At 46.4% G+C, this 26402-nt stretch overlaps 7 protein-coding genes across 7 annotated transcripts; 4 read left to right on the top strand and 3 right to left on the bottom strand.

The window, feature by feature from the left end:
* Positions 1-3083: 3083 nt before the first annotated feature.
* On the top strand, positions 3084-3640 carry GL218_02080 (uncharacterized protein; the record flags this gene model as incomplete). The annotated part of the gene is made up of 2 exons (XM_033578569.1): positions 3084-3162; positions 3210-3640. The coding sequence occupies 2 exons, from the start codon at positions 3084-3086 to the stop codon at positions 3638-3640; spliced, it is 510 nt and encodes a 169-aa protein (XP_033439231.1).
* Positions 3641-5595: 1955 nt separating this feature from the next.
* Positions 5596-8017, bottom strand: GL218_02079 (uncharacterized protein; the record flags this gene model as incomplete). The annotated part of the gene is made up of 4 exons (XM_033578568.1): positions 5596-6161; positions 6291-6542; positions 7123-7858; positions 7916-8017. The coding sequence occupies 4 exons, from the start codon at positions 8015-8017 to the stop codon at positions 5596-5598; spliced, it is 1656 nt and encodes a 551-aa protein (XP_033438434.1).
* A 5151-nt stretch (positions 8018-13168) lies between these two features.
* GL218_02078 (uncharacterized protein) lies at positions 13169-13716 on the bottom strand (the record flags this gene model as incomplete). Its single annotated transcript, XM_033578567.1, has 3 exons — positions 13169-13273; positions 13327-13635; positions 13699-13716. The coding sequence occupies 3 exons, from the start codon at positions 13714-13716 to the stop codon at positions 13169-13171; spliced, it is 432 nt and encodes a 143-aa protein (XP_033438435.1).
* A 376-nt stretch (positions 13717-14092) lies between these two features.
* GL218_02077 (Pre-rRNA-processing protein IPI1) lies at positions 14093-15212 on the top strand (the record flags this gene model as incomplete). The annotated part of the gene is made up of 2 exons (XM_033578566.1): positions 14093-14213; positions 14284-15212. The coding sequence occupies 2 exons, from the start codon at positions 14093-14095 to the stop codon at positions 15210-15212; spliced, it is 1050 nt and encodes a 349-aa protein (XP_033438426.1).
* A 2336-nt stretch (positions 15213-17548) lies between these two features.
* On the top strand, positions 17549-22009 carry GL218_02076 (ATP-dependent RNA helicase DED1; the record flags this gene model as incomplete). The annotated part of the gene is made up of 6 exons (XM_033578565.1): positions 17549-17835; positions 17888-18081; positions 18145-18582; positions 18634-19125; positions 19179-19575; positions 21178-22009. The coding sequence occupies 6 exons, from the start codon at positions 17549-17551 to the stop codon at positions 22007-22009; spliced, it is 2640 nt and encodes an 879-aa protein (XP_033438427.1).
* Positions 22010-22249: 240 nt separating this feature from the next.
* On the bottom strand, positions 22250-22799 carry GL218_02075 (uncharacterized protein; the record flags this gene model as incomplete). The annotated part of the gene is made up of 3 exons (XM_033578564.1): positions 22250-22529; positions 22612-22706; positions 22776-22799. The coding sequence occupies 3 exons, from the start codon at positions 22797-22799 to the stop codon at positions 22250-22252; spliced, it is 399 nt and encodes a 132-aa protein (XP_033438428.1).
* A 2088-nt stretch (positions 22800-24887) lies between these two features.
* On the top strand, positions 24888-26026 carry GL218_02074 (Pyridoxal reductase; the record flags this gene model as incomplete). The annotated part of the gene is made up of 3 exons (XM_033578563.1): positions 24888-25014; positions 25098-25503; positions 25570-26026. 3 exons carry the CDS (start codon positions 24888-24890, stop codon positions 26024-26026), a joined length of 990 nt encoding a protein of 329 aa, XP_033438429.1.
* Positions 26027-26402: the final 376 nt, after the last annotated feature.

The following is a 26402-nucleotide window of genomic DNA, read 5'->3' as shown; positions in this document are numbered from 1 at the left end:
TAATAATCTTCTTATGGGACTGGTGGACATCTACTTGGCCGGTCGTGAGCCTTCGCGTTTTCTCAACAAGAATGGAGCTCCCCTCAATCCTCAAGGGTATCCCCTTTTGCTCTGACGCCCCAAAAACAGCGGAGAATGATACATCCTTTGTGTTAACTTTTCCCTGAAATTCCTGCAACTCTGAGGGCACGCTATACGAAGGTATCGTGGTTGACGCTTCCCAGAGCTCTTGGCCGATGGGTTGCGACCCTAAAGTCGTCCATCCTACAAGAACTAGGTTGCATGGAAGAGACACTTCGGATAGAAGAGAGAATACGCGAAAGGCACTGGTGAAGGACGATTCAGAAAGGCCACCGTCTAGTGGGAAAGCAATAGCAATAGGTGCGATATCTGTATCACTCTCCCGCTGAGTAATGTAAGTGTTTCCTAAATTATCCTCCTATAAAACTAGTTAGATGCTGTGGGTTCGAAATAGATATTTGCTAGGTACTCACGAAGAACCGGAGCGACTGCGATGTGGCATATGATCTGAGTGCTTCCCTAAAAGGGGTATTGAGTAATGCTGGCGATGCATGGGGACCGGCATAGGTCTTCTGAAGATTTAGAAGAGTATTAACGCCTGCCATTATCTAATGAGAACTGTTTGTTGGTTTAGAGAAGATCTGATGATTGAGCGGATGAGCTACTATTCCTAACGCGAATATCTATCTCTTAACATATCCTCCTAATAAGAGACTGTATCAAATATCCAAGGAGATAAGTTACTAGCTTGGAAATACGAGCGACAATCCGGTGGGATGCCGGGCACAAGGGCTCCCAAAGCACCGGGAAATCTATAGAATACGCGCTTATTTAATGATCGCCAATTCCGTGCGGTTAGATGCCCGTGGCGATGTTCGCGGCCCTACATGACGGACACTTTTACTATGGCGACAACCTTACTGTAAGAAGGTACTTGATAAATGATGAATTAAAGTCTATCTCATTGGGTCTTCGTAGGGTCCCACCTTTCTGTAACCCCCATGGCGGGAATTGATGCATGCGCGGGAAGATGCCGGGGTGGTGGAACATCCTGGACACACTGTCCCCGTTTGTGCTACTTCGACTTGTTGTTAACTTGGCGGGAGACAGATGAACATATTATTATACGACAGATGGAGAAATAGCTACGTTAGGTCTACGTTGACTCGACGGTATATACGCACCATCAATGAGAGCTATGCTATATGATGCATTGAGGTATGCAACATTTCTTCTTCAAGGATGACCACGATATGCCGGTATCCTAGTTGAAAATACTCTTCGCTGATTCGGGGTTAACGCGGAGCCGAGCGTTCGGATCTTACCGGAGCGTCAACTATTTGCTTCAGGGAGCAGAATCGCAGCTTGGTACCTTATTAGCCTTCTGAAGCCGAAAAAGGTCACTAAATGGGGATATGGGATACTTAGGTAAGTATACGATAGCTATGGGTGTTAGGTGCGATTTCATTATCCTCAAAATTCCGAGCACCATGATGGGCAGATTCCGCCAGAGGTACCTAAGTAACGAGATCAATTTATAAGCTTGCATTTCCTCCATGACTGAGTATCTTTTTCTCTATAATACTTACTCACGACATCAACCTTAGCAAAGTCATGCCTTTATACCACATAGGTAATACCATTATTCCCAAGGGGTATTAGCGATATTAACATCTATAGTACTGTTCCGGCTAAAGCCGTCAACACCAACGGAAAGCTTCAATGAGTTCAAAAGGAGAGCCGCAGCAATGGTATCGCAGGTTCCTGGTATGCAGCCATTATTAAATTCACACCACTATTTAAGCTTACAATTATATTTTATTAGGTCTCTTAAGGATAGACATTAATAGTCCATGGCCTGACACGGCACATAGAAGTAGAGGCTACAACATGGGTCTTGTAGCTGTCTTGGAGAAAGCGGAGGATATAGCGGGCTACGCAACTCATCCAGCCCACCTATAGTACGTTTTACGCCCATCATTTTAGGAAAGTCCGCATTAACTAACACGGGCCGCATAGTACCCATGAACTTCGCAATGAGATCTGCGAGGATGACACTCTTGCATATGACCTGGAATTCCCGGCTTGATGAGTCTATTTCGAATAGATCAGAAGAGTACGATATATCTACGGTCAGATTATCACATTATTCTATTTCTACATGTACATTCAACCCCACCTGACCGTAAACATTTGGTGGTCAAAGCATCTTGGACATGGATCAATATTATTGTCCTCCTCTCCAATTGGTTTCGGAAGCAAAGGAGTAATTGCCGTATAGACCCCTCTACATTTTAACTCCACCTCTATCTAACTTCTAGGACGTATATCCATATCCTACAAGAGAAGAAAATCCCATCTCATAGATTTCACCGACTTCTTGTGAATTATTGAGTAAAATAGCAAATTCATAACAAATGATGCGACAGACCAATTCTAGACCAGCACGGAAATATGGGTTTGCTTGCTCAAATTGTAGGAGGCGCAAAGCCAGATGTAACGGTGCTATGCCATCCTGTCAGAAGTGTCTTTCAAACGGCGAAACCTGCTCGTATGACAAGTAAGCAATTATATCAACCCAATAGAAAGAGACGAGTACTCATAATTTTCTTAGGGGCCCCCCTCAATAGCTTATGCAGTATCATTACAAAACGAATTGCAAGCATATAAAAACAGGATCGAGGAACTAAGGCGGGTCAAAGATAAAGATCGGGATGCTCTCCTGAACGAGCCTATCAGAACAATAAATCCAAATGAAGGGAGATCCCGTGCATTTCGAAGCCCTCCTAATCTGCAAAGCCCCCAGCAGGAAGACGGTGTCACTGCTGAAAGTACAGATGATGCTGCTGATATGGCCTCTGTCGGTACAGACGGGCGAGTCAACTTCTATGGGAAGACTAGTTTATACCACATAGATCCTAAACACTTCGAAGAAAGTAGTCCCACGGAAAGTCATGAAGATAGCACTGGAAGTTATATTCATGACATGGCGACTATGCCTTCGATATTAGAATTCCACGACACATCCTCACTTCTGGCGGAAATACCCCACGGCCTCCTGAATGACCTCCTTGACACTTATTGGTGTTACCCACACACTCACTTCCATTGTGTATTATGCAAACCTCTATTTTTGCGTTAGTATGTTCCTATATAGGTGTTTTTCCGAAGGTCTAACTAGTATCTAGGAGATCTTTACAGTTCGGGGTCGTATGTTACCCCTTTTCTACTATGCACCGTACTTGCACAAGCTGCTCGGTATTCTACACGCCGAGACGCCACAGAAGTTGGGCAAACCTTTGCCACTCGAGCTTTACAGCTGCTGCCCAGTGATATCGACAAGGGCAGCTCCATTCCTACTATACAAGGTCTACTTATACTATCAGCACGAGAGTGCGCTTGCGGGCGCGTGTCCCAAGGCTGGTTGTATTCTGGAACAGCCTTCAGAATGATGCGCGACCTTGGGATAGATGTTTCGCCCAAGAAGCTCGGACACTTGGCGAAGCAATTCACTGACGAGGAGCTCGCTGTGCGTAAACAAGTCTTCTGGAGCTGCTATACGTGGGATAAGACTATGGTGTATGTCTGGGCCGAGCACCGGCCGTACACTATTCTGTAGAGCTTCCTACTCGGGACACATTATTACACGGGCACGATGCAGACGACGAAGTGTGGCCCCCAGTGACAACATATAATTCATTTGTGGATGGTTTGGTGGAGCAGAAATCCCTGAGCAGCACGCGTTTTGCCGCATACTGCGAGCTTAGCGTCATCATTGAGAATATTCTCGATACGTTATATTCGCGGCCACATAGTGGCAGACAGGACCATCTTCTAACGTATCTCGATTCGACCCTACAGCGGTTGCAGTCTTGGGCCGACCACCTCCCCTCAGAAATATTCATCAAAGAAACCACCTCTACAGCAATAGTTTCCCCCCCCTTACATATCTTACTCTTAAACCTAACATACCAAGCAGCTACAATACTCCTATGCCGACCTTATCGAACATTGCAACAAACTGCAAAGGAAAGGTGTACCAAGGCGGCCAAAATGACTGACACCTTACTCATGCTACACGTCAAGCGCTTCGGCTTCCGATACATAACTTATCTAGAGACGTATACGCTCTTCGTGGCCTGCACCGTAAACGTACTCGATTTCACCGAGAACGAAACCTCCACCGGGGATCCAGTATTGGCTCGGGAAGCCAATGCCAGACTTCACTTCGGGCTCGAAATCCTCAGGCAGGCAAACAGCACACCAGCAGCCGCCCGCTGTGCCTCGACTATATGCCAGTTATTCAACAAGCAAAAGGCGTCAATACTGAGCGGGACCGGGGGCCCACGACAAGGCACATCGCAAATAATCCCTAGTCCTTCCCCGGGGGGCTTGGGGATCAGCTCTAGCGTCCAGGCATTCATGCCAACACCCGCATCTTCAACGACAGCCGTATCTTACCCAGTAACGTCCCAGCCACCCCTCACAGTCGCCGAAGGGAGCTATATCGATTCTATAGTAGCTGCTGGGATTCCATATGTGCAAGATGAGAATCCGGGCCACGCATTAGAATCGCCCGTCCCTGTCGAAACGCCGCTTCGATGGTTGCCGGAGAACGTGCAGGATGACGGGAGCTGGATGTTAATGACTGATACCAATTTTAATGGGGATTTTAACTTCTCGCCGATGGTAGACTTATGATAATATAGCCACTAGTTCTGAAAAGGGGGGGGGTTAAACATCAGTAGCCTTTTACGCTTGAATTCCCCGTCAAATTTGCAAGGCGCTATTTGATGAAATACAAAAACTCCAAGAATTAAACTCCTTGTTTATTAATAGCGTAAAGAGCTGGGTATCTTGCAAATGTACCTAATACAAAAGAAAAAGGGCATAACAGTCCTCCTATGTACGCCTATGCACGCCATTTGTCATACATGTCCGCTTCATAACCCGAATGTTTTTTGCAATGCTGTAATTTTAAACCGCGCTACCAAGACCGTCCCATACCTCGAAAACCAAATCATGTATGGGACTGGATACTGTTTTCTCGTACTTTTTTTTATTGATGTTTTTCATGCCGATGCTTTATTTACTCAACTCGAATAATGACTTTCCACCCTAGAGCTCCTGCTTCTCTTATGGCGCAAGACAAACAACCCCGCCTACGGCGGCTAATAATTGCGTTCCAGCCCCTCTCAGCGCACAAGGCGCGGACAAGGATCTCGAGGTCAGACCCGAATTGCCTCCTACGCGTTCCGAGTCGCATCTTAGCTTCGGGACTGGGACTTGGCGGGTCGATCCGCTCGATCTTGCTGCGGGATGATGCTGCTGTGCTTGGTCGCCGTTCTAGCTCTAGTGAACTAGATATCCGTAATGGTGGTACAGTAGTAGCTTCAGTACCAAATGACGACGAGAGCGAAGACATGCGGGAGAGTGAGGGCATGTCTGGTGATTGTGGTGGCGCAAAACCCGTTACACAGTCAATTACCAGGAACCGGGGAAGTCTGTTGGATATAGAGGTTGAGGAATGACTTCTTGAATGACCTTTCACTGGTATTTTGCACAATAATTCCTCTAGACTCGCGGAAGGATGCTTAATGAGATCTGTGAGATGAATCGCCGTATAGTGATAAAATCGATGGAGCGGATGGCCTTGCAAGAGTCAGTAAGACGCAGTAAGAGAAGCGTGATGCAGGGATACAAACCTGTAATATGTGCCGCGCTAGAAGACTTGCCATTGAAATTATGACCTCCGACGTCGATTTGCTGGATAGTAGGGCTAGTGGGAGATTTGAAATATTTGACATAACTGGAGGCGACGCAAGGATGGGCAGTAACAAAGTAGACGTCATTGGAAAGCGTAAAGTTGTGATGCTCGTCTCTTTCAAGCGTATCGTGAGACATTGTAAACGCTACAGAAGCAGGGTAAGTCTGGATTTCTGCGCCCTCTTTCTTGGTGGAATCCGGAAACGGGCGGGAACTCATATCTGCGGTAGGTGTTGTACTTCCATTGTCTACCGGGGCGTTTAAATTTAACGATTTAAGCTCGATTTTAATATTCGAGGGAGGCGGATTGGGGTATGCATTTTCGTACGGGATTATAAAGTCAGCGGGCAGTACGCTCGAAGGGTCAGCATCACCTAGAACATCGGACTCGCGTTCAATAGTTGCTTTACCCCTATTCTAGCTTTCCTTCCTGTTCGGGCGAGATCGGCTACAATAGTAAATACCTGACTTGAGCTAGATTGAATAGGAATCAGCGGGCTTACCTGGGATTGCATCAACTGCAATGTTTACCCAACCCTCGCCAAACCCTCGAGGAGTCACGTCGCTCGATATCCAGCCCATACATTCTGCCGCACCCTGTCCAGCAGCCAACACACGGCCCACGATGCAAGCTGTGCTCCAGAAACTCTTTCCGCTGTAGACGAACCCGCCAGAGAGATTTGCCAGTGGACCGAGCCTTGCCAATGCAGTTTCATCAACCTCTAGTAAAGCCGACATGAGGTAGTGCGATAACACTTCACCCGGCAGAATTAAACCGGATACATATGACTTCGAAAACCATCCGGACGTGTGCAATGCAGCTTCAATCTTTCTCCCGCCTGGCAGGTTGCTTCCTGTCATGCACTGATGATGCACCATCAGAAAAGTATGAAGAGCGGCGGGAATCATAATCAAGGGGAAGCGTAGTAACGGGAGTTGCTTTACTTGACGCTATAGCCTTCTCAGATAATTTTGTGCCAGAAAGTTGTATGTCTGGCCAGCGTAGCTTTCGCGCAAAGTGTATCAGCCCGTAAACCTGCCTCTCATTATATTTTCCCTGTATTGCGTACACATGCTCAGACTGAGAGTTGTGCCGATGTTGACTGTGGTCAACATGATGCGCTCCGTACATGTGCTCATGCTTGAGATTCATCCTGCTCGTCAACGAAGAGAGCCATCCTTTGGCTATGGGTGGTTCGGAGTGATTTACTTGTTGCTTTTTAACCCTGATATTTTCCAGCCAAGATCGGGCCAGAATCAAGGACCATCTAACGGAGACATTTGCCTCCTTCTCAAATCTGTGTACCTCAGACGCCTTTAGATTTTGGCCTATACTAAATTCATCGCCCTCTGTGATGGCATCCAATCGAATAAGGAGTTCGCAGGAAAGAAGGATTTGAAGTAGCAGCCAATATCGCTCTTCACTTCGATCTTGCGCGTCGTTTCCCTCATTAATAGAAGCTCCGTCTAAGATCTCATCATCCAAGGGGAAGGCCCACAAAATTTGGCCAAGGCGGATCCTCCATTCGACACGGGAGAAGTCGGTCCAGGCATTCGGCGCCGCAAGTACCTTTACTAAGGCATGAATTTGCACAGCTAAGCTGTATGGATCTTTTGGGTCAATAACCCTGGTTGGTGGATAGAGAACTTTAGCGAATAACTCATTATAAAGCTCCTGAGATTTTATCCGGACACCCCTTCGCTCTGCCTGATATATTTCCTCCTCCAATTCGATTAGACGTTCCATGATATCCGAATCATCGAGATGCCGCAAGCTATCCTTGGAGGTTATTAGCCTCTGACGCTGCTCTACAATGACATGACCCTTGGATCCCAAGCTGTCGAAACCATACTGCTCCTCTTGCAGGGAGTCGGCAACAGAAATTTCCAAAGCAGCTTGATAACCGATAGTTCCTTTCTCTAAACCTTGCATGCTAAGCATGTTTGGCCGTTCTTGGCATCTCGCATTGAAGTGAGGCCGCTTCTTGCTGGACGGCGACTCTACGGATAGGGGGTCCCGGAGAATGATCCGGGGTCCAGCAGTGACGCAACCCCAAGCATTGTCTCCGATCTGGACATGGTCAGTTAAGTCTCTAATACCTAATTCATCATTCCAGGGGAAGGCCACGGATGGGTGCGGGGCACCGGTGCCGTGACCTTGAGACCGAGCGAAGAATTGCGGAGCTCCGGAGAATAGCTTCTCGATTTCGGTATCGGTCAATGCTGCCATGATGCGATTTAGTTTCAACACAGGCTTTCGTGGCCTGCCATCGACTTTATCTATAGCACCCGGAGGAGGCGGAGATGGGAGTGGCTTATTAGAGTTGACGGGCCCACGCGGAGATAATGGTCTCTCAGAGATGGCCGTGCACTCGAAATCTGCTGAAATATACGAGCGGTGTTAGTAATAAACCCCGAAAAAGCTCCTTATAGGCTGTGCTGGTTATAGGAGATGTTGAGCACGTGAGAAGTATCTAGAACTGTAGAAACTGATATAATAAACTCAGCTATGTGAACTACTTAGTTCCATATACTTGAACAATTAAAACATAAAAATAAAAAGGTTCGAAAAGAAAACAACGCATGCAGGGTCTAGGTAGAAACATCAGCTGAGGTCATAAGACAAGCAGTTTTAGGGGTCGCGGTCTTATCCAACAACATGTATGCACTTTCCCCCCCTCATTGAACTGAAATGGTATTATATGTACAATACTTGTACCGAGGCTTGGCAGGGGATTAAACTCGTACGTGCACATCTGTCAATTACCATTGCAGCTGCATCGTTAACGAATTGCCCCAGAATCTCCAGCAGTTAGAGCAACTACCAGTTGGCGGACACGTGCTCTGACAAGGATAATGTGGAGGGAAATGGGTAGGGGCGGTAAGGGTTGCTTTAAAAGGAAATTATGGAAATTATGGAAATTATAGTTGGTACAGTACCGTTGTTGCTGCTGTGTTGGCCTTTGATTTCTCCGCAATAGATGTACCTGTACTTGTACTTCTACCTGTAGTCGTGGCAGGCGTGTTCGTTCTGAAAGTCGTTCTTAAAGTCGTACGTGTAGTTGGAGTTGCATCCGCGACGGCCGCGCTTGTGCGTATGTTTAGACCTTCAGCTTTTTCTGCATATCCACTTCGTCGCCGCTGTCCTTCACCTTTACTCATTCCTACACCTTTAATCACCCCATTTATACCCTTTTGCAACTTATTCCGTATTCGCGTCTGAGGGGTCTTACGACATTGTTCCTTTGGTCGCCGTACAAATTCTCGAATTCGAGCATATTTAGATGAATGCTTCTCCCGGTTGCCATCGGTTGGTTCCTTGGCGTCGGTAATGAAGATTAGTGGTGAGGGTTTAAACACAGCTAAAGATGGTACCCTCATGAATGAGTCGTGTGCGCTTTTTCGATTGTTTAAGTTTAGAGCGTCGAACACACGTCGGACGGTATGTTGCGCGAAAAGTGCATCGTGGTTTCAGAACTGATCTGTCGTACTGGTTATAAGTGTGCCATGAGAACAACCGCCAAGCCATCGATATCAAAATGAGGTTGGACCAAGGATATTAAAGTTCGAGTGATGCTAAAAGCCAGTCGACAAGATCGACTATATTACGGTCTTCCCGATATGCCAGAAGACGATGATAGGCGTACCTAATGCCAGATGTAAATTTCAGATTACACAATTATGGGAAATCAGGCTGGGCGGCCACACGGCCATATTAAAACCAACCGCAATGTCAAACATCCGATCTATCTTTGTATACACCAGACCAGTAGTATGAATGATGCCACGAATCGCCAAGCTTACATTCAAAGTGCCGGACGTCACAATACATGGTAGATGGATTCGGGCTATGGGTGCTTGGTGTTTGTACCCATGCAAACAAGCCGCGATAGCTACCTAGGTATGGATGAGCAAGATAATCAGCCGGTAAGCTAACTATCCAGAACATTTTTGGGTTGTTTCAAATCACCTTCACTACCTCCTCATAGGCTTCGGAGGTAGAATATGCAGGGGATATTTCCTCTACCGCTACCGATTTAAACTGTTGGTACTTTAGTTCCTAACGCCAGCAAATATTATGCGTCTTATTCCGATAGATGTGGATTTTTCTCATATGGTAACAGCCGCACACCGACATTATTTCACGCTATATACCATCCACGTTCTAGCTAGGGCTCACTTGCAGTTTCAGCCTTCATGCCTGACGTGGCTCGCGTGGGTGACCATCTGGGTAGATCCACTAGATCTTTCACTTCGTACCACCCTTGCGGTCCGCGATTCCACCTCTAGAAGCAGAAACACGGAACCACCCTACTAAGCCGATTCCGTCTAAGCCGCTCACCAACTATGAACCCTCTCTATCAGATTTTCTGTACAAGATTAGAACTCGTTTCGTCATCATTATTGTCAAAAGTTCTTATTTACGACCTTGAAACAATGTCAGCCTTACGGTGTATCCTTACCGCCTTCGAATTATCCTTCGAATTATTCTTTCACTAGAATCCTGAGCAGTGCCGTACAAGTTGTAGAACACTTTAATTTTAATGTAGGCGGCCTTTCACCTTCAACCTTTCAACCTAATAGATCTGAACATTTCTACCTCTTAATTTATATGGGACGCGCTGACCGAACTCAGCCGAAAAATGGGAACTGATCCTTGCTTCCATAGAAGGTTCCCAGATCAATTATTCGCATACGATGGTGCAACGTTGAATCCTGAGGTGCCGTTCCATACGACGACCAACGGCGCATTGGATTACCTATATTGTATACTATGTACCCACCCGCTCAATTGTCCTGTTACAATTTGAGAATGACTATAAGTCAATTATCCTGACCTTGTAGGATTATCAATCACATCCGTAGGGCAGTCCAGGTATGTCATCCTACCGTAGCCCAGTTCGGCTCCGACTGCAGTATTCTAGAATAGCTCCAAGGGTAATGATTGCGGCGATCAGTTACAGCTGACGATGATCATAGAGCTTCCCGCTTGGTTTGTAACTGACATTTAGTTGGCGCTGAATCTTATAGCTAAAGTTGGCGATGACTCGCAGCCTGCGTATTGAGTTGGCAACACTTTAAATGGCACTGCGGATCAACCAGTATTGGATATGACCGTGGTCAGCAAATTCGCGATGTTCGTTATGCTAATTAATAGCGCTGGATATGGGGCCTTTCTGATAGGATCCTCTGATGCCTCCTTCTACGCATTTACACCTCCTGTTGTAGTACTGAGAGATCTCAAATCACGGCTATACACATTAATTCGCGTGTCGTAAGTACGTGTCCGAGGTTCGGATTATTATTTCCCTCGGCCTCCCCCAACCCGTATTCATCCAATAGTTCCTGATTGGGTTACCACTGAAACTGAAACTGCACGGGGCGATTTTCTTGGCAGCCACTTTCAATGACCGATAAAAATTTATAAATGTTAGAGATTCTAGTAGTATACGAGAGAAAGAAAATAGCAGATATGTCGCCTGCAAAGCTTATGGGGTATAAGCCGACCATTTTAGCCCAAAATTATGCGAATGCCGGAGGTCCACGGTGAAGGTATACTCTTAATCGCTTAGATCAGGAGCCGAGACGTGTTTCATCCATCATTGCCAGCTCATGTGGCACTTTCAATAACCACGGTTATAGGACGTAAGACGAGCCCTCGTGACGAGATTCCTCTTCTCACCAATACTAACAGCTCGAGGTGAATCCCACCAGGGTTTGCACTATCGAGAGTGTTTGAGTATTAGTTTAACATCTATCAAGCAGCATCTTACTCGGGATTTGTTCTAAGGCCAGTATGCTCTTGCATCCGATATTCCTTGACTACTTATCCGTATAATTCCAATCCTAGGAGAACGGAACTCTATGTGTCCGGTTTCATCCATCCCGCCATGTTCGATTTCTTTCATAAATATCTGTAATACTCCTCCCAAAAGTATAAGCCAAGGCTACAGTACTCCAATGCCACGGAGTGTTTATCGTAACCGATAGAAATATCTACCATAGTAAGATAGCTTATATAGGCTGCCTCAATACCAAACCCAATCAGAGTAGCTATCTTCTGTCCCCCCGCCCAAGAAACGAGTTTTATTTTCTCTCATTCGCGTTGATCTCTTCCACGGAGGCATTTGTTGGAAGGCGTAGCAGAATTAATGCTATCCGCTCTGTTAGCCATCTGGATGTCATTTTGGTAATCCTGTGGTCCTTTGGACATCAACTCTAGTTGTCAACGTAGACTTAACAAAGGTGATGACAAGTGCCGTCATCAAGGCTAGAGGAATGTCTTATGCCTCTTCTAGATTGGCCAACTACCCAGATTCTGGCAAAAAGATATCCCCCCAGTGTCCTTGGTGCTGTGTCAATTGCCGACCCAACAGCTGTAGAGATAGTCATAACAGCAAGCGCTCCTATGTTTTTGAAAGCATCTGCAGAGCTACGGCACGAACATTCTTCTTCTATTGGATTACCTCGCTGCGCTCCACGCGCAAAGGACCCCGACAAGCCTGATAGTTAACATACTTGGATTGTGCACCGTCTGCAGTAGTAGGTCTCAACTACTGCAGTCAGGTTGCTATCACGCGGAAATAGCTTAGAGACGACCGGGGGGCGTCCACTAAGAAAGGATGATCTTAGACACTACCTAACAATACCGTTAGTCCAATAGTAGCTGAAGCGTCTGTTACATGGTTAAGCTGACTCTGGGTGGTAAGCATAGGGGCGAGAGGACACCCATTCAATCTCAGCCCGGTCGAGTCTGACACGGACAGCGTGTGTTACCATTTAACCGCCGAGCACTGCTCTAATGGTTATGGTGTCCAAAGCCTCGATCATATGCGAGCTATACACAATTGACCGTCGTATGGTATAATACCACAGTGATGGCCGAGAGCGAGTTGTGATGATATCATAATGTTTTAGTCCCTGTTTTTAGAAAACCAGGTTAGTTATAAATCTCCATATAGTTGTCAATGAGGAAAAGGATAGGGTGGTATGTATTAGATCTTCCCTTATGTTCGTCCATCAGTTATGAGTTAAATTCCGCTTATGGGAACCACCTGGAGCGGCCGTACGCCCTTCGGCTCGCAATGAACGTATTCCACTTATATGCTATGGATACTTTAGACACACCCGATCACGTAGCAATGCTTACATTAGATGACGGCCATACACCATAATAATCTTTTATTAGAGGTATTGAGTCCCCTTAGGATAACCCTAGGTCGTCAACATAAATCATTCCCACCCTGGCAATCTTGGGTATAATGCCATCCTAAACGCCGCTAAACGCCGTGTATGCTAGCTACTAACTGAGAAACCCGCCAGCTCAATCACGAGCCAGGAGTCCCGCTAGATTTGATAACTTGAAATATGACGCGTTCCATTATACGGGAGGTGTATCGTGGACAACTACCAGCAGATACTTAACTTCGGGGACAATAACTAGCTCTTGCTTCTTTGTGCGCAGCCTCAAAAGTTTCAGTTCATCCTATATCAAATTATTAGCCCCTCTTTCATTCAAAAACACAGCTTGACGTCTACCTCGGTGTCAATCTCGTCTACTAAGCTCCCTGCCGTACTTAAGAAGCTCCACACCATGCTAGCGAGCTCTTGTGCGGCTTGGGTTTCGTTATCGGTACTCGCGCTAACGTCGGTCGAGAAGGAACCGCCCGTAGGGCTCGGCAATGAAGCCTTCCTGTCTATAGATCGTGCAGGTCTAATCGTAGAAATCTGGCCGTTGGTCTTGAGAACGGTGCCGTTGGCTCGGTCCAACATAAGCCAGGCCTTGACCCCGGGCTTCTTGGAGAGCCGGTGGAGTGACTCCTCTATTGATTCCGTGTTGACGGAAGGCTACGTACGCTCAGTTAGATATATACCTTATATATATTAACATTAAGGAGTTACAACTCTTACCAATGATTTTTCTGCCATACTTCCTTTTGGTGATTGAATGAAGAATCCTTCGTACCTAGTAATTGCGAACAGGAACAGCTCTTAAGGCTCTTAAGGTGAGTTAAGAGCTTATTGATTATTTGTTTGGTACCTGTACCCAAGATAACCGTACCTAGAAATTAGCTTAAGCCACTAAGAACTAGAAGACCGTAGCATGCAAGCCACTAAGATAAGATAAGCAAGCCACAAACAAAATCCGGGGTCACTAACGGAATTATGCCACTGCTTACCGCCAAAAAGTTGTGCTCGACAATTCCGTCGCGAAGCTCAGTTAGATGTATAATGGGATAGTATGGCCAATTAGTCTACTGAACCTATCGCGCTAGTTCTTACTCATACCAATGACTGATTCGAGATGGGTTCCAGTACTAAGAAGAAGAAGGAAAAGAAGAAGGACTTCCAAAAGCCCAAGTTAAAAGTAGGGAAGCCCAAGGCGAAACCTTCTAACTTCACGGATACCAGTTTTAAATCGAAATGTATGATGATGATGCTATTTATGCGACACCCACCGTCGCAATTGAAGGTCGCTTTACTAAACTATCGCAGCTATCGTCTTGCAGCAACAACTTGCAGAGAATGCGCCGGATCCATCCGAACGATTCAAACATACCCTCTCTCTGACGAGCTCTCGCTCGGACACTCAACGACGAGATGCGTTATCATACCTCGCGAGTCAGCTCTCGACGAATCCGCCGATAAATCCAGTAGGCACGTCGACATTACTACATAAGCTTCTTCCTATGATGTCCGACTCTTCCGGACCTGTGCGCGGCCAGCTGCTGAAGCTACTACGAACTCTTCCCGCCGATGAAGTCCGCCCTCATGTTGAGAAGATCATGCTCTATATCCGAGGTACCATGACCCACATTTCGCAGGAGATAAAGGATGATGGCCTGAATTATATGGAATGGATACTTGATGTTGCCGGCGAAGATGTCGTCTCAAGTGCTGGTTGTTGGATCAAACCGCTTAGAGACTTCATGTCGGTTCTAGGATGGGCTGTCAAATCCGTACCAGCCACTGCATCGAAGAGTGGTTGGACTTCTGCTCCGAGGACAACATTTGGTGCCAAGAAATATGGCCAGTCTTTCCCACGGCAGATGTTAGTGTTATCCAAATTTCTGAATATGGGGTTCAAGTCAGGAATGGCCACGTCCTGGAGCCCTAATGATTGGGTCAGCAATATATGCTGCGTATCGCGGACGCCAGACCCACTTGGATATCTCGGCTTATTCAAGCCCCCGAGAGACGAGGATAGCGAACTCTATCGAAACCGGGAAGATAGACAAGATATCTTCCAAAAGAGATTTAGAGCAGCTGTTGAGGCAGGTATAGATATGGCCAAAAAAGAAGGTGGGACGGCTGGTAGAGCTGCGGCAACACTAGATCAAGTGTTAAAGGATGGCATGGGTGACTACGAACAGACCTCACGATTCAACGATGACGAGCATCTATGGGATGGCTATATCATGTAAACTAGGGATTTGGGCGCTTTGAGACATACTTGAATTTTTAAACCTGTACTAAATGCAGTATTCCTCCCTGTGCTAATTTTTGAATTCCACCCAACCTTAGTTAAAGAGGTAACGTATTATAAAGCTTTATCATACAAAATCTCATCTTGAATTCGATTCTCATTCCACATATAATTGAAATGGAGGTATATCCTGGACAATCTAACTTTACCTGACCTCTGTCTCTTTAATATTGATATAAGGCATGAATGAACATTGAACACTGCTTAAATAACCCTAGATACCATATACAGATCCTAACCGATGCTGTGTATAATAATTGATGCCACAAAGGTTTACTTATGTACATTCCTTAAGACTCAGTCGTATCAGGGGTTTTACAGCTACATAATTATGCTGCAAGTACCCTTGGTATAACCCCATCTGCATATTCTTTACTTTGTTTGTTCAAGCTCTATAGCATGTAGCTTATGAGTGAACTCACATCTTTCCCTCATCTCTTTTCAAAATTTGATATCCATAATGAGTTGATATTGTACGTTGTTTTCCTAGCAAACAAATCTACATGTAAGCTAAAAGGGGGTTTTAAGTAGAGATGGTATGCATGTGATACTATGGTTACAAATCTACTATATTATATATCTAGCTCATTATCAATAATCATACGTTAGGTACGTAAAGTCTTTTGAAAGGCATAAGGAGAGGCTTTCAAGTAACCCCTTTCAATCTAGGTTACTGATGAATCAGAAATATAGTAGCATGTCGATATGGGAAGTTGATCGTCCTGGAGATAGACGTTGATTTCTCGATCCACCATTCATGCCAAGAACGCAAGTCATATTTCCATGTCGTCGCCCCCGACGCCTCCCATCTAGGCACTCAAGATAGCTCATCATATCCTAGGAATTTCTTACAGTGATCTGCATATCGTTCTGGTGTCCCAGGTCATGTACCTTATCCCCTATACGATCGTCATGGAAACTAGAGAATATGTACCATACATTCTACCTGTAGTGTGCCTTCCATGTTCGATACTCACAGTAAGGTAGGTATCTACATACATGCATGTAATAGATACCTGATATCAATAACTGCACTGTCCAGGTAAAGAAATCTTGTGCACTTAGCTGATGCCTCCTCCCCTAATAACTACAGCCTTATTTACTTAAATCACTGCTTCCTTATTTAGGTATGTACCTTGTTTCCTAAATCCGTACTTGGCTCTACTTCCCCAAGTTGTACCCTTCACATATCTGCACCAGCAGTTATAGAAGATTTGGTACTTACCCCCCTAAGTACGCGTACTTAATACCTCACACACAAGGTAAAGTATACAGAAGTATTTACGGGGCTCCTTCTACAGCAACTCAACTTAAGGAGTTGTTCCTTCCCGACTTTGTTGCTTCCTAATTCTCGAGGTATCAATGGACTAATTCTTTCCCACCAGAAATTATAAGAGAACGCATCTCCCCTTCTCACAGCCTACTCCTACTTTTTCCTCACCAATACATTCCCACAGGATCCTCACAAAGGGTCACCTCCAGTCTTCAGTTCTTCGACCTTTGACACAGCAAAGGGCTAGGTAAGTTTAACATTTCGTTCTTCCTCATTATCTCCCATTATCATCCATCGACCATACTCTGCTAAAGGTAAACCTCGACGTGTCTGCCTTGTCTACCTTGCAACATAACACGCCCCGATTCCCTTTCCCTTTCCTACTTTCAACACGAAGGACTCTTCAGTATTTTATTAACTTCAATCCAGGGTCATAACTTATAACTTCCTTGCCGTTACTAGATAGGTAAGCTTATTTATCGCACAAGGCTCCTTCTTGACATCATTCTTGCCTACATATCATTTTTCACGAACTACTTCTACCTTACCTTTACCTTCTATCGCCACTCTTCCAGATCTTCCGTTATCTTGACGCAGCCTTTTATTAATAAATCTATCGCATAGGACTCGCGCTTGCACACTTGAGTATCACGACACTCAGGTTCTCAAGTTCTCAAGACATAAGTCAGCAAGTAAGTATCTACTCACGCTTTATTTCATATTTCTGTCCCCTCTTAACCAACACCAAGTGTATTTTGTATCCTTACATCAAACTTCTAAACTCGGACAACCACGTGCAACATTCTTCTCCTCCTCCCAAACATCCTTCATATCACATTGCCCGAAGCCTCCATTTGTTTGTCAGCTGGCTGAATTCCCCCATATCTGAGATTCCGGCTTCGAAGCCCTTACAGGCTGGTGGATGAATATTACGTCTTCTTTTATCACTGACCCAAGATTTATAGAACTCCGAGAACAACCTTGTTGGTTCATTGATCAACATGTCTGACGGCTGGGGATCCCCCGAGCAGAAGCCGGCGGCCCCCAAGGAGGCTGCCGGGCCTTCAGCTACCGATGCGAAACGTCCTGAGAAGCCAGCTGGTGACTGGGGTCAGCCCGTTGCATTCGACTATACCGAAACTGATGTTGACCGCAAGTGGGGCAGCAACGGCGCCATCTATGAATGGGATGGCGAAGAAGGCGAAGTCGCCCCTGTGAATCCAAGTCTGGAACTCGAGCTCTTCGGTTGCCCGGAGGAGCGACACTGCGCCGGCGTCGATTTCTCCAAGTAAGTTCATTTGATTCGCTTTCACGACTCATTATCCTGCTAACCTCCCTAGGATCGCGGAGATCAGTGTCTCCCAAGAGGGTGAGAAACGTATCATCCCTATCTCGCACTTCAAAGAAGCGGGTCTTCACCCTCTCATGATGAAGAATATTGAGATGGCCGGCTACAAAACACCGACCCCCATCCAAAAGTACTGCATTCCGGCGATCAAGATGGGACATGATTTGATCGCCATTGCTCAGACAGGTCAGTAACTCACTTATCTTCATCATCACCCTACGTAGCTCTGCTAACCCATTTATTTATTAGGTTCGGGCAAAACTGCAGCATATCTGGTTCCTATTTTGAACGAGCTGATGGGCAAAGCCAAAAAGTTGGCTGGTCCCCGTCCACCTCAGCAAGCCGAGAATGGACCACGTCAATACGTACGAGCCGAGCCTTTGGTACTCGTGGTTTGTCCTGCTCGAGAACTAGCAATTCAAATCTTTGACGAAGCGCGTCGTTTCTGCTACCGCACAATGCTTCGTCCTTGTGTTGTCTATGGAGGAGGACCTATTCAGGAGCAACTCCAGCAGATTGGACGAGGCTGCGATGTCCTCGTCGCCACTCCTGGTAGGCTTATCGATATCATGGAGCGCTCGCACCTGTTCACACTTCGTCGACTTCGATACATGGTGATCGACGAGGCTGATGAGATGCTCGACATGGATTGGCAGAATGAATTTGAGAAGATCCTCACTGGTGGAGGTAAGTTCATACGCTCCTAATACATTAGTATAAATCTAATATCTACTATAGAACAAGAGCAAGGAAATGTGAAGTACATGCTATTCTCGGCCACTTTCCCTGGCGCTGTTCGCAAACTCGCCAAGGACCATCTTGCGATGAATCATATTCGCATTCGCGTGGGCCGCATCGGAAGCTCTCACGCAAATATTACGCAAGACATCATCTTCGTGAAGCAGGAGCTGAAGCGAGAGGCTCTTCTTGATCTTCTGTACTCGCTATCTCCTGGCCGAACCATCATCTTCGTCAACAGCAAGCGCACGGCAGACGAGATTGATGATTTTCTCTTCCACAAGGGTATGCCTTGCACTTCGATGCACTCGGACCGCACTCAGCGAGAGCGCGAGGATGCAATGCGAGCGTTCCGCTCTGGAAAGTCAGCCCTTCTGGTCACCACTGGAGTTACGGCTCGTGGAATCGACGTACGTAACGTCCGCTACGTTGTCAACTTTGATCTTCCAAGTGCGGACCACGGCGGCATTCAGGAATATGTTCACCGCATTGGTAAGTTATCTTTCATTTCCAAAGTTTCTTGGTCGATTACTAACGCCATACAGGTCGAACTGGCCGCATTGGATACACCGGTTCTGCCACCTCGTTCTACACTGAGCGCGATGAGGCTCTCGCTGGAGATTTGACCAAGATTCTCATGGAGACTCAACAGCCGGTGCCTGACTTCCTCCAGCAGTACATCCCCGAGGGTGCAGATCCAAAGAACTTCAAAATGGAGGACGACAAGAGCGACTTCGAAGAAGAGGAGGGGGATGCCGGAGACACATGGCAGACAGATGGGCCCAATGACGGCCAGAATGCTGGTAGTTCTTGGGTTTCTGGCGGTGCAGATGACAGCTGGGGTGCGCCCTCGGCCGGAGGAGCTGCTGCGGATGGTTGGGGTTCTGGTGGCAACTCAGGAGGTGACTCCTGGGTGAATGCAGGCAATGCAGAAGTTGACTGGTAATTACCGCATAACCACCACTCCAGTTTGCATGACCCCGGCAGAGCATTCGGACATTTCTGACACAAATTATTTGGTAATTAAATTTGCTCGGAAATTGCGATATCCTGAGAGGTCACAGGCCTCCGAGTGAAGGTGGCAAAATAATGTTTCATTTCGTTTCTTTGAGGTTTGGCACGAGGTAGGAACCTGCGTTTCTGGGTTGATAGTCCATAGTGGAATCTCTGAGTAGTACGAATTGATTGCTATCTTATGCCGTCAAGATTTAACCACCGACAATCGGTAGGGTTCGTAGCATGAAAACTATGCTGCTCTTGCTTGAGAAAGATGTAAATAGCTTAGCTCTTTGCTCATTAACTTGCATAGCCTCTCGTAATATAATTCATGCCTAGGTACCTAGGTATGTGTTCCAGAAAGGAGAGTTTACTAATCGGTTTCCGCACTCTCTGTTTGATGCCAGACCTAAGTGATTGCTTCAATATTACAAGGAGTATACCTACGTACGGAAGGGTACGGTATTATCAAGAGCACTACCTAGTTGTAACAGAAGATAATTAACTAACACTATTTAGATATATCAGGTAACAAATTTATGCGATGTGTTTAAGGAAAGTAGAACCCTTCAAGTTCCGTTCATATACTTTCATTGGTATACATTGTTGATGACGTTAGGGTTCCTAACTGACTACCTGTATCTTCTGTAGCTAGTGTAAGTCCGGACTTTGGTCATATTTTAATGAGAGAGAATGGTAAGTCCTTATTCCGTATAAGGAACTCTGTAAGGAGATGCCTTATACAAGAATAAAAAAGGAGGGCTGCATGGGAGGCGAACTCAACTAATTTATACTAATAGTTATTAGGTAGTTTATATGTTAACTTCTTGTCTTGTTGATAGGATATAAGCTGGTCTATAAGATACTTTGTCCTTATACTTAAAAAAAGGTAGACATAGTCGGCAGCTTAGACATCCTCTAGTAGACACGCAAAGGTAATGCAAGGGTAATGAGCTAATAGACTGAAGAGGTCTGGTTGTGTCCTTTAAATTTGATAAACGTTAGATATTGGCATTGGATAATGTTGAAGTTGCTTCGTTGGACAGCCTTACCATAGTTTAATTTTGCTCCTATCACACACAAGTAATGGAAGTTAATTGAATTGTGGATCTAAAAAGGGGGAATCATTTAAGAAATCGATGAATCGTAATAACGAGTTACTATGTAATCTCGGATATGTATATAACGGAACGACGCCTTATTCACTCATTGGATTAAAGCTTAGGTAGTGAGCTCATTCCAGCCGCAACCCGCAACCCGCAGCTCCGAAACATACGATACCTAATAAAGTGTGATCAACAATTAAGTATTAAGGAAATATCTTCTCCGGGATTAATGGAATAAGTTTGGAGAATTTCTCCCTTCTTAGGAATTTGAGAGCTCGAAAGACGTGGAGCCTAGTAAAATGAAAGCTCTCACTCCTTGTCTACGCTCTATATCGAGCCGACATGGCCATGTCCAAAATCACGTGCTACAGCAACTACCCGTAGTAGTAGCAGCAGCAACATCGTCATCATCATTATGCACTACCTATAACAACAACAGTAGGAGAAAATTTTCAGTCCTCAACCGCCCACCGCCCAGCTACCCAGGCCACGTGCCGCTGACGGGCTTCGAGCGCGCCGCCCTAGCCGTCGGCTCCGGCATCGCGTCCTTCGTAAACCCGTACCGGGGGGACATGATCGCGGCTCTAGGCGAGGCCACCGCGTCGCCGTACTTCATCCAGCGGCTGCGACGGGCGATGCTCGCATCCGCCACGGGGCGCCGGATCTTACGGGACCGGCCGCGAATCACCTCGGCGTCGCTGAACCTGCCGTTCCTGCGCTCGCTGCCGCAGAACACTGTCGGCGGGACGTACGTGGCGTGGCTGGACCGGGAGGGCGTGTCGCCGGACACGCGCAGCGGGGTGCGGTTCATCGACGATGAGGAGTGTGCGTACGTGATGCAGCGGTACCGCGAGTCGCACGATTTCTACCACGCGCTGACGGGCCTGCCGATCGTGCGCGAGGGCGAGGTCGCTCTCAAGGCCTTCGAGTTCGCCAACACACTGCTCCCCATGACGGGGCTCTCGCTGCTCGCCGTCGCGACGCTCAAGCCGGCGGAGCGCAGGCGCTTTTTTACGATATATGCGCCGTGGGCGGTGCGCAACGGCTTGCGCTCCGATGAGGTTATTAATGTGTATTGGGAGGAGGAGATGGAGACGGATGTGGATGCGTTGAGGGCCCGGTTGGGCATCGAGACGCCGCCTGATTTGCGCGAGATACGGAAGAGGGAACGCGCAGAAAAGAAGAAGCAAGACGAAGGGGTTGGAGGAAGTAGCTGGTGTGCAGACTGCTGGGAGTTGAGATGGTTGCGAAGAAAAAGAAAAAGGGGTATTTAATTTTGTTATTAATAGATAGTTTGATCTGTACATTATTGGGTGTACTTGGATTGCGTGGAGCGAGAACAAGCATTCCTCCTGTATTCCCTAGAAACGCCTTGCCATGCCGTGCTATTTCGTTGCATCGTGCGCTGTTCTTTTTTTGTTTCTTTTCTCCGCCTATGTTGTTGACCTCCCCTCCCTCGACGTAACCTAGTTCGCCTCAAGAAACGATATACAAATAAATACCCTACGGGCCATTCACAGGTCCAGCAGATCGTCGTCCTCGTCGTCCCAGTTCTTGCGTCTGTTCACCACGATCTTTTCCTCCTCCTTGTTATCGGCGACGGCGCTCAGCAGCTCTTTGAGCTGAGCCTCGGTGACCTTCTGGCGCAGCTGGCCGGTGCGCGCGAGCATGATGAGGCGGTTCTCGACGTCGGCGGCGCGCTCCTCTTTTACGAGCCGGATGCGGCCTAGACGGTCGGCGGCTTCCGGGTGCAGGATTTGGTTGAGGATGGATTGGCGGGCTTCGGCTTCTTGTCTGGAGGGGGAGAGTTGTTAGTTAGTTGGGGTGTTGTAGTATGGTGGCTAGCGAAGGGGGGAGGGAATGGGGATGTGCTCACTGCTTCTGCTGCTCTGCTTGGTTTCCTTGGCTGGGCCCCGCGCTGCCTACCCCGCTGCCTTGCGCTTTGAGCTGTTCGAGGCGCGCTTTGCGGATCTATGAGTTAGGCGTTATTAGTATTAAATGACAAAGGAGGTATTTCAGTAACATATATATTTAGCATACCTGTTCTAATTCTGCGTCGGCCATGTTTGTTGTGTTAAAGTAGAATTTGAGTTAGGCAAGTAATCGGTATAATGATAGTGGGGTTATGTAAGTCGATGTTAGGCGGCAGCTGAGATTCTAGAAACTTTAGTGGGGTGATTTGAGGCTCTTGAGCTTCTATTACGGTGCTATGGTTAAGTTCATAAAAGGATGGTCCCGCATATTGCGTTAATGATAAATTTGGTGTTTAAATAACTAGCGCGTTCCATTGATATTCCACAACATTAGAACTGACAATCTCCTTTAAGCTCTACATAAGTTCAACTAATAAATGATTTCCAAGTTCACGTCTTTGAGAAAAGATCTTGGATTGACATGTAAAGGTAGTAACAATTACTCATCGAACAAGACTTCATAAGGAACCAATATTTGGAAGGAGGTGGTTAACGATCTTATCTTCGGCCGTATCAGGATCGTCTTATAAAAGGAAGACCGCTTCTACTTTGCTCGGCAAGAAAATCGCTACTTGTTTATTAACCCAGACGAGTTTAACGTCTAAGAGATACCTATTAAACATTTGAGTGTCCCCTTTCCTCCCAGTCTTACCCGCGTCGCAGAACTTTTTCTAGAATATACCTAGTTATATTAAATGGCCGAACCTTTTAAACTGCGGTGAGTCTTCGTTATCGACAAACTTCTGCGCTTTATTGCTACAAGAAGCAGAGATATACGAGATCCTCCGCCAAAACCCACATCCAAATATTACATCCCCGGAATCTGACTTACAGGACCTTACTATGATCGAACAGTATCTATTTACAAGGACTTTTCAGTCATCTAATGAAGAAAAAGACGCATATCAATAAATCATACCAGAATTCTCACCACTGACCAAACTCGCCAAGCAGGGTTATGATCGTATACAGCCAGTAGCAGAGCCAGTCTTTCGGGACAGATTCTACATTATGTATACGGTGAAGCTGCAGACGCTGACAAATACGTATCGGATTTTTAAAGGTCATACCTAAAAGAATTCTACAGTATTGCCATACATGTATTAACTACGCCATAGTAGTAGACGCTACGCTTGTCGTTAGAGACTTCAATATGTCATCGGGGGGTATCCCTAAAGATTCGAGCCATACTGAGGCTGATATAATTAGCGATCTATAAGATCTAGTGCATCTCGCCTGGTAGATAGGGGATTTGGAGTAGTGGTCCATGATGAAGTAGCTCGTCGCGATCATTAGATATAATGATTATGTCTCGTGTCCAAAAGTGCCAGACCACACTCCCTATTCAAAATTATTCACCCCGCTGCTAGCGTCTAGGTATGTAGCGCCGGTGCTTGGCCCGGTACTCACCGTCATACGTCCTGGTAAGTCCGGAATTAACTCGATTTGGTTATCGGCGTCCGAAGCTTACAGTAAACGGATTCCGCGGGGTTAAGAACTGTATCCGCGCTCATAATAGCTAGCGTGCATGTACTATTACTATCTAACCTAATTTATAAGCTGCTGAGAGTTTTTCCCACGTGTAAAGCAAGGATGTATACACGATCTTGGTATCTACCATTGGCTGCCTTTGGAAGGCTTTCATGCACGCCGTATAAAAGACCGTTCCCAGACTTTATGCTGTTTTCAGACGTACGTATGTGGAGAGGAAGCTGTAGGGCGTAGCTAATAACTGGATTGGCACTAGATACGACCAGATCTAGGTGTCATCCGATATGGGTATAGTACTACCATTATTGCAAAATCTGTTTCTATGATTAACAACTTCTAATATCTCAAGCAAGCTTGAAAAGCAGTTATTATTACGACGTAGAGGGTTGACTCTCTACGTGGGTTCTCCTCATTTTCGGAATTAAAGTACTGAGATGCATAAAAGCCGTTAAGGCCTGATATTTTACCTTGACCTTACAATAGGTGAATAGGCAGTATTGGTAATTGGTGACGTAAACATCAAGTAGGGTAGATCGCGAATATAAACGTCGTCATAGAACACGACCATTGTTTAAGCCAACAACGACGTGAACCAACCATCCTAGTGACAGAGAATTCATCTTTTCTGTAATTCAAACTTCAAACTTCAAACAACTATTTCGAAATATACACCCAATACATAATAAAAATGCCCCAAGTCGCTGGCAAAGAAGTAGGCCCTATTGGCTTTGGCCTCATGGGATTGACCTGGCGAACCAACCCATGCTCCCAGGAGCAAGCCTTTGAGACAATGCGCACAGCACTCAAGAATGGATGTACGTGGCTAGCCTCTAGCCCATTACGGGCTGACCGCCAGGAAATTCTCACTATTTATTATCAGTAGCTAATACTATACCAGGTAACCTTTGGAACGGCGGCGAGTTCTATGGGGCGCCCGACTATAACAGTTTAGTCCTCCTAGAAAGATACTTCGAAAAGTACCCTGAAGATGCCGACAAGGTAGTCATCTGTATTAAGGGTGGTGTGAGTCCTACAACTCACCAGACAGATGGCTCACCCGAGAATACGCGCCGCTCTATCAACGACAGCATAGCCCAGCTCAAGGGACGCAAGAAGATGGAACTATTCGAGTTTGGTCGCCGAGATCAGAAGGTACCGATGGAAGTCACTTTTGATGTTGTAAATAAGGAGTTCGTCCAGACAGGCAAGATCGGAGGCATCTCTCTGTCAGAAGTGCCGAGCCGAGACGATCACGAAGCCGTCAAGCACGTTAAAGTCCACTCCGTAGAAGTGGAACTCTCGCTGTAAGTCACAGCCCTAATGATTTTAGTAGCGCTAATTAGATATCCCTTTTACTAACCATGTAATAGGTTCTCAACCGACATACTGGAGAATGGTGTAGCAGCCGCTTGTGCCCAGCACGGGATCCCGATAATCGCATACTCGCCGATCGGTAGGGGCATGTTGACGGGTCAGATCAATAAAATTGAAGACATCCCGGAAGATTCAATGCTGCGCCTCTTCCCTCGGTTCCAGCCAGGGAACTTTGAGATCAACCTGGAGCTGGTCCGCCAGGTCGAGGAGCTGGCCAAGAAGAAAGGATGCACACCAGCCCAGCTCGCCATAAACTGGACCTTGGCGATATCGAAGCGCCCCGGGATGCCGACTATTATCCCGATTCCCGGTGCTACGACGGCGGCGCGGGTGGAGGAAAATAGCAAGCTTGTAGACATCACAGATGAAGAGATGGCCGAGATCGACGCTACCTTGTCCAAGTTCAAGACAGCTGGTGAACGTTACCCCGATGCCATTCCTACGAACACTTAAACATATAGGGGTCTTACCTACGGGATGTTAGCCAAAATCACGAGAAATGTACACATTCTCTTAATAAGCTAGATAGGGGTATTCCTTTTATGCTTTTCCAGTTCCATAGCGTTGACGTGTCAGAGAATACCTACCTACCTAGGTAGGTAGGTAGGTTCCTAAGGTAATATTCAGTTACTTCCCCAATAAATATTCTATGGCTCATGCTACTATTATGACAAGCTCCTCACGCCATTTATTGAATCAGACCGGTCGGCAACGAGGATATGTTTCATTGATGGTCGTCAAGAAATAGCGTCTATCGCGGATACAATTATGTTCTATCTACCAAACCATTAAGATACCTGGGTCAGACATACCTGGGGTAAAGAGCTTC

This window comes from Daldinia childiae (assembly GCF_008694065.1).
Source record: "Daldinia childiae strain JS-1345 chromosome Unknown Scaffold2, whole genome shotgun sequence".
NCBI lineage: Eukaryota > Fungi > Ascomycota > Sordariomycetes > Xylariales > Hypoxylaceae > Daldinia > Daldinia childiae.
Note: the sequence above shows the minus strand (reverse complement) of the source record. Positions and strands in the feature narration are given on the sequence as shown.